General features: G+C 33.6%; 1 protein-coding gene across 1 annotated transcript; it reads left to right on the forward strand.

Annotated features, from left to right (window-relative positions):
- Positions 1-11,476: 11,476 nt before the first annotated feature.
- Positions 11,477-14,334, forward strand: LOC113312172. Its single transcript, XM_026560924.1, has 4 exons — positions 11,477-11,489; positions 11,579-12,091; positions 12,201-12,571; positions 12,856-14,334. Exons 1-4 carry the CDS (start codon positions 11,477-11,479, stop codon positions 14,332-14,334), a joined length of 2,376 nt encoding a protein of 791 aa, XP_026416709.1.
- Positions 14,335-17,428: the final 3,094 nt, after the last annotated feature.

The following is a 17,428-nucleotide window of genomic DNA, read 5'->3' on the forward strand; positions in this document are numbered from 1 at the left end:
TCTCACGTCATTCTCTACTTTGCAGAGAAGATATGAGAAGAGGCAAGATGTAAGATCAGAATCTCGCAGCAATAATGCCTCAGCGAAATTATCAACAATACAACACAACAGCGTCGCAGAACAATTCCAGAAATCACATAATAAATGACATCAGCTAAAATCATGAGAAAAATGTGATGATTCTGCGAAAATAAGAGAGTTGGCGAGATTAATGTTTGTAAGGTTGCGAGAATGTCGCAAGCCATATCCGAAAATAAAGGACAGATTAGCTGTCATCCACTATGTATTTTCCTATAAATAGTCGTTCAGTTGTAAAGGAAAGGGAGAGATCTTTTTCTGAGTGAGGAGCAAGTAAATAGGAGAGAGAAAATCTAGAACAGTGGTTATTCTTAATTCCTTTATCCTTTCTTGTAAGATTGTTCAAAGATTCATCAATAAAATTAAGATTGTTGATATAAAATGAGTTGAATGTTGATAAAATCTTGTGAGGGGTGTAGTGTAGGATTTCATGCAACTACATAATTTTCTCAATTGGAAGATGGCTCACGAAAATCCTGAGTGAGCAAGAATTTCATAGAATAGAGGAATATTTGGTTCATAAAGAGGAATAGGGATACCTGCGAGAATCCGACCTAGCAAAATTATGATTGATCATCATAATATTGATCATAGAAAAGTTTGATAGAAAGAATTGACTTGGCACTTTCACCAGGAATGGTAGAAAGTGTGAAACCTTTCTCAGCAAGATCTTTTTGGACGTCTTTTAAATTTTTCTCATGTCTATGGACACTTGGAGGCATATTTGAATATAGAGTATGGGAATGAATAAAAAGTAAGAAGATTAAAAAGGGAAGGATTACAGTATCAGAACTTGCAGAAGAACAACAAAGTTACAGAGATGAGAGAATAAAAAGAGAAGAGAAAGTAAAAAGAAAGTGGAAAGAAGAGTATATAAAGAAGATTTTTTACTCGAAGAAATAAACACCATTAAGATGAAAAGACGTTAGCAGTTGAAAAGCAGCGGTTACATAAGACGTGTCAAGAAACAGATGGTAGAAAGAATATGTGTGATAAATGCAAAATATGAAGAGATGAACAGCTGCGGCATTTCTCACGCGGCATTCCTCACATCATTCTCTACTTTGAAGAGAAGATATGAGAAGATGTAAGATGTAGGATCAGAATCTCGCAGCAATAATGCCTCAGCGAAATTATCAACAATACAACACAACAGCGTCGCAGAACAATTCCAGAAATGACATAATAAATGACATCAGCTAAAATCAAGAGAAAAATGTGATGATTCTGCGAAAATAAGAGAGTTGGCGAGATTAACGTTTGTATGGTTGCGAGAATGTCGCAAGCCATATCCGAAAATAAAGGACAGATTAGCTGTCATCCACTATGTATTTTCCTATAAATAGTCGTTCAGTTGTAAAGGAAAGGGAGAGATCTTTTTCTGAGTGAGGAGCAAGTAAATATGAGAGAGAAAATCTAGAGAAGTGGTTATTCTTAATTCCTTTATCCTTTCTTGTAAGATTGTTCAAAGATTCATCAATAAAATTAAGATTGTTGATCTAAAATGAGTTGAATGTTGATAAAATCTTGTGAGGGGTGTAGTGTAGGATTTCCTGCAATTACAGTCAATATGCATGTATTGATACAAGATCGATGAACTTTTGACAAACAAAAGTTAAGCCTATTATGTCATTTATTGATGGAAGATAGGTTAAAATCTTTTGTTTACAAGGATTATGTCTATTGTATGTCATTGTGCAAATAGTGATGGAAAATAGAATGAATCCTTGTATATTTCGCAGTATTGATCTTCCCTGATCCATATTTTGTGTATATACTGTGCGTCTCCATAAGTCTTCTTGTGTGAGCATTTCCAACTAGACTAATCATAGATTCGTTTGTGGTTATTTTGGTTGTGCATTCCGATTAAATTAATCATGGGTTCTCTTGTGGTTAGTTTAATTGAGAATTTTGTATACAAAATCATTTTGTGGTTTTTGGTGTCCAAAGAAATCCTTCTTTTCTCGTAAAAGTAAGGTCGTTCTTGTTGTTCTTTTGGGAATGACATCAAATGGGGGAGAGTTCTTTTGAACTTGCGCTTAATTGCCATATCTTTTTGGGGAGTGCAGTTGTGGAATTTTTGAGGAGTTATCTTGTATCTTTATAAACTCTGTGATGAATGCATTTAGCTTCGACTTTATGATTACATCTAAACAAAGTTGATATGTACTTTTCTTTGGTCTTGAAGTGTCTCCATGAAAATTTTCATCAGGATCCCGTTTTCGTACCTTTGCCAATTTTATTGACAAAAAGGGGGAGAATTAATATGTAGTTCACACTACAAATACATATGGTTTTCGGATCATTATGTAAGGGGGAGTGGTTTTCGTGTTGAGACGAAGTATTGGCTAGGGGGAGTGATACATATCACTATAGTATTGTTGTCGAAGTTGTGATATGAGAACTTTGATGGTGTGTGATAATACTATGACATTGTATAACAATGATCGAGAGCTTTTGTTTTCTCATTGTTATGGCTACGGAACTTCAACAACTATGATGCTGAACTTACAAACTTTGGAATCATGGGAGTACTTGGAAAAGACGAAGTTTTCGAGTAATGTTGAAGCACCAAGGAGATCAAGCATGTGGACGTAAAGCTTCAAAGTTTTATCTATTTTGTAATCCATATGTATTTGATAGTTTTGTCACTAAAATTGACAAAAGGGGGAGATTGTTAGAGCACCGCTCGGTCGAACTCGCATGCATTGCTATATCAAGCATGTTTGTCAATATTAGTGATCAAAACTATATTTCTTGATTTCTAGTTTACTTATGACTAAGTCTCGGTCTAGGATAGTTAAGTGCAATTGAGCTCCAGACTCCATGTCAATCATCTTACAAAGATGAAGAACTACTCGAGGAATAAGTGGAACTTCATCCGAAAAAAAGGTATGTGGAGACTTGAACTTATCTGTCACTCAAAAGTCTATTCTATCTCCTACTCTTGAGAAAAAGTCGTATAAGTATGATAGTTTTCATACATACACATTTGCTATATCGATCCGAGTTTACTCGCGTATCTTTTTCTCGAAATATGTGTTGGTGAGCTTTTGCTTTAACCATTTTCATCTTTACCCGTGACGAAAGTCATGAAGACGTTTCAATCTTGAAAATAGCTTTTATGACGATAGTCGTGAATAACGATTATTATAACATTATAGAAGAATGTTTCAATGATTGAAATGTAGAGTTGAGATTACCAACTATGGATATAAGCATATATAGTGTGTTCTCACATTAGTGTATAAATCCATGTGCCGGAAACCAAGTGCGTGCATATGTGTGCATGCGGTATTGGTGAAGGAGACAGGTTGAGTACGAGTACCCGTACGCGTACCTGCAGAAGTTTTCATACCGAAAATTTCTGCTGAGTTTGTAAGATTGCAAACTAGTAAACCAGTCACCTTAGGTACGCATACCCGTACGCGTACCCACGGAAGTTTTCGAACCGAAAATTTATGCTGAGTTTGTAAACTCAAATCCGGTAGCTAGGTACGCATACCCGTACGCGCACCCAAGATGGTTATTTCTCAAATCGGTTGTTCATGAACTTAAATCAATAAATCATAAGGAATGCAATATTTTCAAACCGTGGATATGTTGTTCATGAGTTGATTCAAGTGAATCAAACCGAATTTGTTTCAATTGTGTCTATGAATAAAGACCTAAGCAATTGAACAACTCTTGAACTAGTTCTTATGAGTCAATTGAAATAGTTATGAGAAATATGAATACGGTTAACATGAAAGTTCTCATATGTCTAACCATCAGTTAACTATTTGTGAACCAACTAAGTGTACACGTTTAGGTACGGTTACTCAAACCTAAATGAATACATTTCATTTGTGTGTGACAAGCTAAGTTTTGATCTAACGGTTGAAAGATATTATCTTGGTTGAATCAGGTTTATTCATCTAACGGTGATTATTGAATGCTTTGTTACCAAGGTAACTTAGATTGCAAACCCTGATTTGAAAACTATATAAAGGAGACATCTAGCAACTGGAAAAACTGATCCCCAAACCTCCTGTGTGATACTAGTTGGTTTTTCTAGAGTCGATTCTCCTTTAACCTTAGTTTTTTTCTCGAGACCCTGTAGGTTAACGACTGAAAGACTTCATTGGGATTGTGAAGCCAGACGAAACTACTTTCTTGTAGTTGAGCGATCTGATCTTGCCATTTTATATCGTACGAGTTCAATTGAATAATTGACTTGAGATTATATCTCCGATAGGGCAAGATAAAAAGAATCACAAACATCTTCGTCTCATCGTTTGTGATTCCACAATATCTAGTTTCGCTACCATACGATTTAGATTATTGTGAGGTGATTGATAATACTAGGTTGTTCTTAGGGAATATAAGTCCGGGTTATCAATTAGTTCCTGTTCACCTTGATTTATCAAAAAACGGAACAAAACTCATAGATTTATCTGTGTGAGACAGATTTATCTATTATCGTAGACTTTTCTGTGTAATATAGATTTGTTTATTGAAGTCTTCGACTTTGGGTCGTAGCAACTCTTATCTATGGGTGAGATCATCTAAGGGAATCAAGTGCGTAGTATCCTGTTGGGATCATAGACGTAAGGAGCGCAACTGTACCTTGAATCAGTGTGAGTTTGATTAGGGTTTAACTACAGTCCAGGCCGAAGTTAGTTTGTAGTAGGCTAGTGTCTGTAGCGGATTAATACAGTGTGGTGTTCAATCTGAACTAGGTCCCGAGGTTTTTCTGCATTTGCGGTTTCCTCGTTAACAAAACTTCTGGTGTCTGTGTTATTTCTATTCCGCATTATATTTTGTTATATAATTGAAATATCACAGGTTTTGCGTTAAGATCAATAAATTAGAATATCCAACCTTTAGTTGTTGATTTACATTTATTGACACTTGGATATTGGTCTTTGGTACCATCCAAGTTTATTTCTCTAGTATTTGATAAAGACTCGCAGATTTCCATTTGCTTGAGTAAAGATCAAACCGAGAGATAGAGATATTAACTCCTTGATATACTTTTTATTAAGATTGAGTCTGAATGTCTAGTTGATTCTCTTAAAAGTATATTAAATTTAGTCCATACAGATTGCTAATCGAAATATTGGGTGAGGTTGTTGTACCTCCGCTTTTTCAATTGGTTTCAAATTGGTTTTCTTTGAACATCACTTATGGTGAGCACGATAAAGAAATAAGAAAACAAGTATAGGATAAGTAAGATTGCCTGGTTTGAAAATCCGCATATTAAACTGATAAACAAGTTACACAGACACAATGCAAACATTTTTTTAACATACATTGCATAATCCAGTGGTTTAACATAAAGAACACTTTCCCACTATGTCGTTCAAAATATATGTTCTTTTTTCTCTTCAAGAAAACGAATAGTTCAACTTGTTATTTATTACATTTCTTTTGTAATCTCTTTTTATATTTTGTTGTAAAAAACTTACTTTTATGAATCTGATTGGTTGGTTTGTTCTTTGCTTAGTCTATAACACTTAACTACAAACAACTTAGAATGTAAACAAGCTATTTTGTGTTAAAAATATAGTAGCAATTTGATTTAAAGTTAAAGGTTCATCCATGCATAAGTTATCTATAGTTATAACTAGTCTAGAATTATCTTTTACAAGAGTTACGAAAATCATGCATAATGTTTTTATATTAATGAAATACGTAGTAAGTATAAATGTTAAGGATCTACACTTAATCGCCTATAAATAGGTTAGTTAAGCTATTACCAAACAACAACAAATAAACAAATTTAAAATTTAAAATAGTTGTTAAATATCTTATGTGCCAACAAATTTGGCATCAGAACCATACATGGCTTCAAGTTGTAACATATGCCTTTTCAATTATTCTCAAAACTCCGTTTCAATATTTGAAGGTGAAAATTATGATTTATGGAGTCTCCAAATGAAAACCTTATTCATCTCACAAAATCTTTGGGAACTTGTAAAATATGGATATAATGATCCTGAATATGCTAGGCAATCACTCAATTGAACTTACAAGTTTTTCTATCTTAAGCTTGTTGTCAATCTTAGATGTACAAAACTATACCTTAATTTCTAGTCTACTAAAGTCAAGTCTCGGGCCAGGATTAGAATATGATAGTTGAGTATCAAACATCACTGGATAACCCTCGAAGACTGAAGACTGGAGAACAAACGAAGACATTGGCGAGAACTTCATCAATTAAGTGGTATGTGAAGACTGACATATCATATTTACTCACAAAATTTACCATTATATTTTATGAGACTATGTCATACGATTTAAGTAGATTTAATACTGCAAAAAAGAAATTTTGATTTCAAGGTTGTCTTAATTAAACTCTCGAAATATGATTCAAGCAATGGATACTCGGAGATCCTTAGCAATTTTAGTTAGAACAGTTTATTGTTTATGAAAAAAAATTTGCTATTGGGAATGTTTCAAATTAATTATAAGAGAAAAAGAACTGTCTCTATTTTCTTGTATGTTTTACCAAAGTTAGTCTAAATTCCGATTGCCACTATTATTTTTATAATTACTAGATATAAAGTTCATGTCTCCTATAACACAACAATGAAGATTCAATTGATGAACAGTGGAATGAAAATGAGATCATTGGTCATCTCTTGAATAAGATCATAAATGAAATAAAATAGAGAAGAAAATTTTCAGATACGGTTAAAATTCCATATATTGATACTCCATATATTAATAACCTCTATATATTAATAAAAAATTTGGTCCCAACTTGTAAAATCATATATAAAATAACCTTCATATATTAATAACCTCTATATATTAATAATTTTGTTAGGTCCCAAGTGTATTAATATATGGAGTTTTTTATTGGGTTGGGGGGGGGGGGGGGGGGTTAGATTTGACTTTAACTTCTGAACCCGAGGAAGCCAAAAAAATATGGGGTTTGGAACTGGCTACTTTCAATATTTTAGCTTTGTTTTTAAATTCACATTTATTATGATTAATAACATAACATTAGGGGAAATGTTATAAGGTTGTTTCTTATAGTTAATCTGATCCACCTAGATAGTTCTGAAGTAGCTACTGTCGAAGTGACCCTTCTAAGTGGACTATTAATGTTAATTTTAGCATATACCTCAATAATTTTAAACTTTTCCTATTATATTTACGATAGATTTTGTTAGAGCACCGATCGGTTGAACCCACCAAGCGTTGGTATGTCAAGTTTGGTTATAAAATTCAGTTCCAAGACTCGAAGCTGCTTGATTTGATTACTGGATTCAACTTTGTTAGGTTAAACTATGTACATAGAAATGTTTAAGATTTCTCTTGGTACTCATGAAGAACCTGAAGACGCATCGGCATCAAAGAACACATCATCCTTCATATTGAGGGTAGTAACAACATACGTGGCTTGTTCCATTTTCATCTTTATTCTTTCAAATTAGTATTTATTGAAAACATAACATATGAAGTAAAGTTTGTTTACTTGTATCTAGTATTGGTGACTTATTGTTATCAAAGTTTCAAAGAATAATATGCTAGTTCTTTTATACAACTTGAGTATATGGAGTTACGAAGCCTAATTTATCTATGGACTTTGTGAATCGACGTTAAATTAATTGGTAATATGTTATTATTTAGTGTATTGAACTTCCGGATGCATTTAAACTTAGGAATTATATTTGAAAGCAATTTCAGAAACATAGTTTTAGGAAGTAAATTTGCAAACCATCCTAAGATCCAGGAAAACTTTATTTCTTGTTGCTTCTGGTAGAGCCATCTGTTCGGAGAGAAAAGTATCCTAATTAGGTGAAATCTCTTACTAACGCTCGTTTAAAGACTTGGGTGGGATCAAGAAGATCTACGAGTACCGTTGGTGGGAAACTAGATAATTGCAGTGTTATTAGTTTTCGATTTGATTTGATTGACTAACGGTTTTTGAAACTTTGATTGCACCTAGTTTGTTTATTCTTGAGAATCTTCTCTTCTGATATAAGACTCACTCAGACTGGACCAAAGTATCGACGAGATCTTTAGAACCGTTTTCAGATCTAAAGACATCTTGTGATAATCCATTATTAACATACTCCATTATATGCGTGATTGATCACCAGAGATTCAAGTGGTGTTGTGCAGGTATTTGAAGGCAATAGAAGATTTGAAGACGAAGAAGAATTTTTATTAGTTTTCGTATCTTGTGGATTTAGTGCACAATTCTTGGTCGGATGGGATCCAACTAGAATCGATTTATCTTTGATAGATCTGATTGATTAGTTGCGTCATATCGGCATTCTCTATATTTATCTTTGAGATCTATATTGATTGAGTGTGAATCTATAGTTGACTATTTTGGTAGTTATAGTTAGATTGATCTAACCAGAGAAAGGAGCTTATTAGATTAAACATAAGAGCCTTTGTCAACGAATCATCTATATCTTGTGGAAAGATTGATTAGAGTGGTTACCAAAAAGATTCTTCCTTTGTTGTTTGGAATACAATCCAAATGACTTGCTATTCACGTGCGTGACTCTAAAAGTCGAAGGCGCAGGGATACTGAGGGAACTAAGTAGCTAGGGGTAGTCTGCTTGGTCTCAACTATAGAAGTTGGTATTATATTTTGTATAGCGGCTTAATTATGAGAGTATTCAAAACTGGACCAGGTCCCAGGGGTTTTTTGCATTTGCAGTTTCCTCGTTAACAAAATCTTGCTATTCCATTTACTTTACTTTTTCGCATTATAATTGTTTTAAAATAATAAAGGTAAATTGCACTTTACGTTAACTCCACAATACTTGATAGTGATCCTATAGAGTTTGGTTATTACTGAACATATTATCAAGTACACACTTTGTTGTTGTATTGTCTCGATCTTGTATCCATAGTCAATCGCACAAGTTATCTTGTTATTGTATTGTCTCGATCTCGTATCCATAGACGATCACATGAAGTGTGAACCGAATTTTCATATTGTCTCGACTCTGTCCATAGACGATCACTAATATTGTTTTGATCAGTAATATTGTAAATTAGAAATCAAGACATATAGTTTTGATCACTAATATTGACAAACATGCTTGATATAGCAACGCATGCGAGTTCGACCGAGCAGTGCTCTAACATAAAGAACCATAATCTTCAAGTGGTTTCTCATAAGAAGTAGGAATATTTCATAGAGAGTCGACGAACATAGTATTAGGATCTATCTTATTACAATAAAAGTTGTATATTTGATAAACTTATTCCATGACTCGCCTGTTATATTCTTGTCGAAGTACTCATGATCTTTCATGAGATGTATATTGATATCATTGTTGAGAAAAACATCTTTTGATAAAATAATTTTGAAAGGGATTTTAAACATTTTTCCACTGGAGAAGTTCATTTTTGCGTGATAGTTTCTTGATGCTAAGCTTTGGCGCAACAAAAGGAATGTTTTTTTTTACCAGAGTACCTCTTATAAGATTGAGATCTAGGAGACGAATGCGTACCTCGATCACAACTTGAGTTTCGGAAGAAAGGATTTTCACTGAAGATGAAGAAGAAAAACGATAATCAAACACTCTAATATAGAGAAACATCTTCGTTGGTAACTACTTCTTCGATAGTCTCATTGTCCTTATTTTAATCTGTATGATAAGTCTCCCGTTGTATCATATCTCTCGCCGTATGTATGTAGTAAGTATACAATTGAGTGTTTCTCAAGTATATTAAGTTTTCTATAAACAATTAATTAATCATAGGGGAAGTTTCCAAGGAAGGCGTAGGAAAAATTATCCGGCTTTAACATGCCCCATGTAAGTATTATTTTTACTATATTTGTGCTCGTGCTACGCATTAGGAGTAGTACACTTCCTTTCCTTATTTTAAAGTATAAATAAAAAAATTCAAGTTATTTTCAACTCTGGATTTGCACTGGTGGGTCTATTGAGATTATTTTGGTATTCATCCCTCTAATAGAATTACTTTTTCCTCTCCATTCACTTTACTTTTGCCATGTCTACAATTCTATGGACTGATAATTATTTTCCTTTGTATCAAAAAAAAAACCTGTTAGAAATAAAGAACTAATTTCCCTCAAAGCATTAATCTAGATTTCATTAACTTGTGTAACTCATCTAAGAAGGTAAAAGAATATGGGACAACGATTCCTTCAGCAATTCGAACACATGGTGATACTTGGATTAGAGTTGTTACAGTGTATTCTTAGAGGCTTTAACTCGACCAAACTCTCTTTCAAGGACCCATGTACAACAAAGTTCAAGCCGATACATAGAACCTGTTGAAATCAAATCAGAAAAAGATTGAAACAGTGTTGTATCATTCAAAAAAGAATCAAATATACACAAAAGAGTTCATTCTTGATATTAACTATTTTCACCCACCTTAAAGAAAATGGTGGATTCTTGAATAATTACCCATATAATAATCATAACTGCAAATATAATGCATTACCAAATATATGAAAAATACGTACAACTCCTTAATGTAAGAAAAAGAGAGACACTCATAGCAATAAAATGATTGAAAAAAGAGAGCAATTTTTCGCTATTCACTTTCCCAAACCCATTAATACGTTTTCCTATCTTTAACACGTTTTTTCATTTTTCTTTTAAAAATCATATACTATAATTTTATAGGTTTTCCTATTTTTAATCTAACATTTTTTTTCCCTAGAGATTTGTTATATTATATGGGATTCTTCTCTCTCCTCTCTGCGACTCGGGCGACACTGATGGTTTGACTCAGTGATTATTTTTCATCCATTTTCATGATCTTTTCATTATACTTATGATTCTACAGACTTCTAAGAGTTTTTTCCTTGTCATCTTTATACTCTAAATATCCATTCTTAATCTAGTTTTCATCATTTGTTCATTGTTTTTCAAAAATTTAAATTTTCATATCTTTGGTTTAATGTCTTACTAATCTTTCTGTGTTTCTTCATCATGTGTGTGCAACTTGGATTATCCATAATGGTGTTTGCCTTAACGTTTGTGTTAGTGATATATGCGTTTGCAGAGAAGTTAGCTAATCGTTTGAATGCTAGAATGGTCTTTAGAAATTACAGTGGTTTGCAATGGCAGAAGGTCTTGGAACGATTTGAGAAACCGATTCAAGTCATCAATTCAACCCGCCATCAAAGGATTTCAAATTCAAAAACAGTCAAGCTCCGTGATTAGAGCTATAATTGGAAGCGGTTTAGTTGTTACCTTATTTTGCTTAGTTGGTCAATATATTTCATTCCTATTCTCCAGCTACCAAATTTTGATAAATTAAACTCTCGTTCTAATTTTGGTCAAAATATATACAAGATATCTCTTGGAAACCCTAAACTTAATATTATTCTATATCTTCCCCCTTACCCCATCACTTTATACCTCAAAAGCTTTAACCCAAAAATCCCATTCTCACAAAAATGGCGACAGAAGGCACAAGTCAAATAGGAGAACTGGTTAACAGGTTCAAAAAAGAATACTGGAGTTAGGAGATACTAGTCAAGTTGTTGTCATATCTTCAGAAACTGCTCAAGAAGAAGATGATGCTAACCTATGGGAGGCCAGCGCTATTGGAAAAGTTATCATTGAAGGACGAATGAGTTATGATATGGTGGTACAATTTATCAAGTTCACTTGGCCCTTCTTAACTGAATCAGATATGCAGATAATTGAAGTTAAGCCCAATCTGATGCTTTTCAAGTTCAACAAATGGGATAGTTTGAATAGGGTAATCAATGAAAGGCCATGGAATATAAACATGCATCTTCTTGTGGTGCATGATTTCATCCCCGAAATGATTTACACTGAAAAACACTGGGGCTTTCAGCAATTCTGGTTGCAACTGAAGTTCATCCTTCCAGAGCACATGAATGTCTCAGTTGTAACAAAGATAGGGAGCATAATGGGTGAAGTGGTAGCTATTGATCCAAAGGATGCAATTCCTGTTGGAGGATTTCCTGTGAAGGTTTGTGTGAATATTTATCTCACTAATCCTATGAGGAGAGGAATCAAGGCAATTACTAATGCAAGTGTCAGTAAATGGATCAAGTTCTATTATGAAAGACAAGCCCCCTCGTATATGCCCTAAGTGTTATGTTATCAAACAATGCAAAGTATCTTGCAAAGATGTTGCTATATTCTTAGAAAAAGCACACGATAAGCCTTACTATTTTGGTAATCCAAAAGCTGTTCGAAAGAATATTTCTACAATCTCTACTAGCTCGGCTCCTACGTCTAAGCCAGCACAAAGAAAGTTTGTGAAGAACACCGTTTTCGTGCCACCAAAAGATGGAGAGGTTGTCAACTTGAACTTTCAAGTAAGTCATCAAGAGGGTGAGACAATCATGGAAGATAACAGACTCGGAAAGCGATCCAGAACTAATGAAGATGCTTCTTCTACTGTAGTTCCTGAGAGCTCTGCCAGTGCAGCCATAGCTTTTATCAAAGACCTTCAAACTTCTCTACCAATCACTACAAAGAATAATTCATCTCAGGCACCACAGATGGAGAGTCTGGTAAAAATCTTAAAATTTCCCTATAGTTATATACCTAATAATTGTATTTATCAAACATAATTTTATTTGAGTCTTGTATGCATATTACTAGAGTTTTAAGCTTAAGTATTTATTATTTTTTGACTTTTTTCTGTGTTCATAATTTGCTGCATTTAGTTAGGTCAACTATCAGTGTTGTTTGTCTGAGAGGCATTAAAGGCTTCACTAGTCTCCTAATCATTAATTGTGTAGTTTTTCTTTTGCTTGATGGTGAAGATATGAAAATAATCTCTTGGAATGTTCAGGGTTTCAAAAACTCAGATACTAGGAACCATTTGAGTGATTTAGTTAGGACTCAAAATCCTGATATCATTTTTCTTTTTGAAACCAAGCTCAACAGTTTCAAATGTGCTCCCCTTCCAAAACAATTTCACTATCCTAATAATGCTCATATAGAACCTCAAGGACTCTCTGGAGGTTTGGTTTTGCTTTGGAAACATGGTTTCTCTTATAATATCATAGATACCTCTCATAACATGATTAATGTTGTTGTGCAAGCTGATCTAAGTAAACCTGAATGTCTGCTTACATGTATGTATGGTTACTCCAATTACTCTAAGAAAAAGGTACAATGGAATCATATTCAAGCTATCAGTAATGACATTAACAAACCTTTGGTCTTACTAGGAGATCTTAATTTTCATTTGCTTGACTGTGATACTAGTGCCTCCACCTCTGCCGATGGTATGGTTAATAATATCATCTCTTCTTGTGGCCTTGAGGACTTAAGGTATGTTGGTAAGAGTTACACTTGGACAAATAACAATATGGGTACTGGAACTAAGCATTTTAGAATAGACATGGCTTTAGGCAATGTAGACTGGAGTCTTAGTTTTCCAAATAATAAACTTTATCATCTAAGTCAACTAGGTAGTGACCATAGTCCTATCATGTTAGTTACATATGCTACTATACCCAGTTGTTGGAAGCCTTTTAAATTCTTCTTAACTTGGATGAATGATTCTACTTGTAATACTGTCATTGCCGATGCTTGGAGTTCTAATGTTTATGGTACACCTGCTTATCAACTGGTAAGTAAACAACACATCACAAGGAAGAAATTATCTCTTTGGAACAAAGAGCACTTTGGGAGCATTAATCAAAATGTAGATAGGATGCAAGAAGAATTAAAGATACTTCAGGAGAAACCTACAAATCCATCCAACAAAGAAGAAATAAGCAAGCTCAATAATGATTTAAGTAAATGGCACAAGATCAAAGGTGAATTATATCAACAAAAGTCTAGAGATAACTTCATCAAAGACATGGATAACAACAATAAATACTTTCACACAAGGATCAACAGAAGAAAATGCAGGAACAATATTGATTCTATTCAAGATCATGAGAATAAATTGCTTCAAACAAGAGATGAAATTTCTTGTCATCTAACTATGCACTTCAAGAACATAAGTACTTCTATTAATCCTATTCTAGATGAGAGTCTATACAGTGTTTTTCCTTCCATTATTTCAGATGAAGATAATGTAGCACTAACTAGAATTCCAAGCAATGAGGAGATTCATAATACTCTTAAAAGCATGAAAAACTGGAGTGCACCTGGTCCTGAAGGTTTTCAAGATGGTTTTTATAAAAGTAAGTGGGATTTAGTTGGTGAAGATGTTTGTCTAATGGTTAAGAAGTTTTTTGAGAGCAAGCACATACTCAAGAATTATGTAAACTTTGATTCTGATGTTTGGGATTCAAGCACAGATAAGCAATAAAATTTCAGTTTTATCAAAAAAAATAATCTAACATGTTTTTATTTTTTTATAATTATATATATTTTACATAGCCTTTTTGATAAAGACAATCAAACGTAGAATGTCAATCTGAAGTGTTATCCATCCAATATAAATAACCATGTACGATTAATTACGGGGTATAAAAAAAGTATGAATTTTTTTCCTTTATTCTTAAAATCATCGTTGGGCGATATGATAGGAATGTGATGTGTCTTTTCAATTCACTTCGAAGATTTCTATTTATTATAGTATACTCCGAAGGTTTCCATAAAACCTCTAGTTAGAGTTATTAACAATTTTCTTTTACTCGCATGTATCATGGGAAAAAATAGTAAATCGCTTTTGAAAGTTGTTTATCAACCGTCTAGACTATCAGAAACTCAAAAGTAAATCAAGATACATAAGGCTTGTTATGTGGTCATGTAATAAAACCCGACTTGCAAAAGAGACATTACTCATGTCTACAACTTTGTTAAGTAGGATGACTGATTGGTTTTTCATGATCAACTTAACAACTTCACTTTCCCCCAACTCATTAACATGTTTTCCTATCTTTAACACAATTTTTTTTAGAGATTATATATTTTTAGTTTAACACGTTTTCTTCTCTTTCTAGATTGCATACTCGTTTGATAATGACAATTTAATGCAAAGCGATACGACAACACTTAATCTAAGTGACATTGGTATGATAGAATCAAATATATGGTGTAAAAAGAGTGTAATAACAGTCAATATGGGAGTGAGTTTTTGTCACCCCAAAATATCGATACCAATAAAACATGGCCTAGTGGCCCCATCAAAGCTTCCGCTTCACAAAATGCCAATTTCGGTCAATAGGAAGCGAGGATTCCATCACCAATCAACGTGGGAGCTTATATTGTCTAGGCCTTTAGTCTTTAGATTCTTTGAGTAACCTTTCCCTAGTCACTAGTGGGCATCAACTATGAGTTTTTCAAAATTCATTTTTGAGTCTCATTGTGAATCAATTATCAAGTAAGTTAATGAGTCTGAACTTAGTGTTCATTGGTCAAATCAATCTTATGTTATAGACATCGAAATAAAATTAGAAATAAAAATTTCCGGTTCAGTCGATCGGTCAATACACTAGGAAATAATGTTGATATTCTTTTTCCAAAAAGCTAAAGAAGATAACGGCCGTTGTAAATTTTACGACGATGTTACGCCTGACATTTATGAGTTGGTGGTAAAATATCATCCTATTGTATCTGGTTTTAATTAATAAAATTTTCTTTTCCATCAAAAAAGAAGAAGAAAATTTTTAAGTAGAAATATAGGTATAACCAAAAGGTATGAGAAAATAGAATGAGATCATATTAACTAAGGAGTTCTAGTGTCACATAGTTTTACTAATTTATATTCACGTAAAGGGAGATCATTAAAGAACTAATTAGGTCGTGAAAAAGCGGGGGTATAACAACCACACCCAATAATTCGTTCTGCAATCTGTATGGACTAACTCTAATATATTTCTGAGAGCACCAGCTTATAAAGCGATCTCAACCAAGAAAGATATCAAAGAGTTATATCTCAATTTCTCAATACAATCTGCAATCGAACTGATAGAAATCTGTGAGCCCGATTGATATGAGAAATAACTTGGATGGTACCAAAGACCAATGCCCAGTGCCAATCAATTCCTATCCAACAATCAAGGTCGGATTTACCTATTGACTGAACTACGCACAACCTGTAATATTTCAATTATATAAACAAATATAGTGCGGAAAAGAAATAACACGGACACCAGAAATTTTGTTAACAAGGAAACCGCAAATGCAGAAAAACCCTGGGACCTAGTCCAGATTTGAACACCACACTGTATTAAGCCGCTACAGACACTAGCCTACTACAAGTTAACTTCGTTCTGGAATGTAGTTGAGCCCTAACCAAGCCTCACACCGATTAAGGTACAGTCGCGTTCCTTACGCCTCTAGAACCACGTCGGATTCTGCGCACTTGATTACCTTAGATGATCTCACCCACAACTAAGAGTTTCTACGATCCAAAGTCAAAAACTTATAAATAAATCTATCTCCTACAGATAAGTCTATTCTGATAGATAAATCTATCTCCCACAGAAGTACCTATGAAGTTTTTGTTCCGTCTTTTGATAAATCAAGGTGAACAAGAACCAATTGATAATCCGGTCTCATACTCCCGAAGAGTATCCTAGAAATGTCAATCACCTCACAATAACTTAACTATATGGTAGTAGAATAAGTTATTGCGGAATCACAAAGAATGAGACGAAGAGCTTTGTGATTACTTTTTATATCTTACCTATCAGAGATAAATCTCGAGCTAATCTTAGACAAGATAGTACTCAATTCGATATAACAAGTAAGATCATAATATGCAACTATAGAGAAAATAGTTGGATCTGGCTTCACGAATCCTAAATGAAGTCTTCAAGTCATTAACTTATAATGCTTTTGGAAAAGCCTAAGTTAAAGGATGATCAACTATAGTCGCAACTAGGAGTCGGGAAAGTGCCGGGATTAGGTTTTCCAGTTGCTAGAGTTCTGCCTTATATAATCTTCCAAATCAGGGTTTGCTTTCAATCAAAGCTAAGATAGCTTAGTAACAAAGCATTCAATGTTCACTGTTAGATGAAAACCTGATTTAAGATTCAAGCTAAGTCTGCTGAAAACCAAAAAAATATATCTCTACCGTTAGATGGCCTTAGCTTGTTATACACAAATGAAATATACCTTCATTTAGATATGGGTAACCGTACCTAAACGTGTATATTGAGTTGGCTCAATAACAATTAATCGAAGTTAGCCATATGAACACTTTTGTCTTAACCACATTCATCTAACACTTCTAGATCAACTATGATGATCAATCAATAATGAAAGATAATCAAATGAATATAATTGTTTTTCACATAGAGTTGTCCAATTTTTCACTAACTCATAGAAATATATATGAACCAATTGAATCAAAATCGGATTGATTCATAGGAATCAATTCATGAACATTAAGCCACGATGCAAAGATTGCATTCCTTAGTTCATAAATGTATTTTTCATGAGTATGAAACACA

This window comes from Papaver somniferum, chromosome 9 (genome assembly GCF_003573695.1).
Source record: "Papaver somniferum cultivar HN1 chromosome 9, ASM357369v1, whole genome shotgun sequence".
Taxonomy (NCBI): Eukaryota; Viridiplantae; Streptophyta; class Magnoliopsida; order Ranunculales; family Papaveraceae; genus Papaver; species Papaver somniferum.

Excerpts from the sequence above, each read along its gene's own strand:
- LOC113312172 (XM_026560924.1), top strand. Across the intron at positions 12,092-12,200 it reads AATTACTAATGCAAGTGTCA|AAAAAGCACACGATAAGCCT; the intron begins GTAAATGGATCA and ends CTATATTCTTAG. Across the intron at positions 12,572-12,855 it reads CACCACAGATGGAGAGTCTG|GGTTTCAAAAACTCAGATAC; the intron begins GTAAAAATCTTA and ends TGGAATGTTCAG.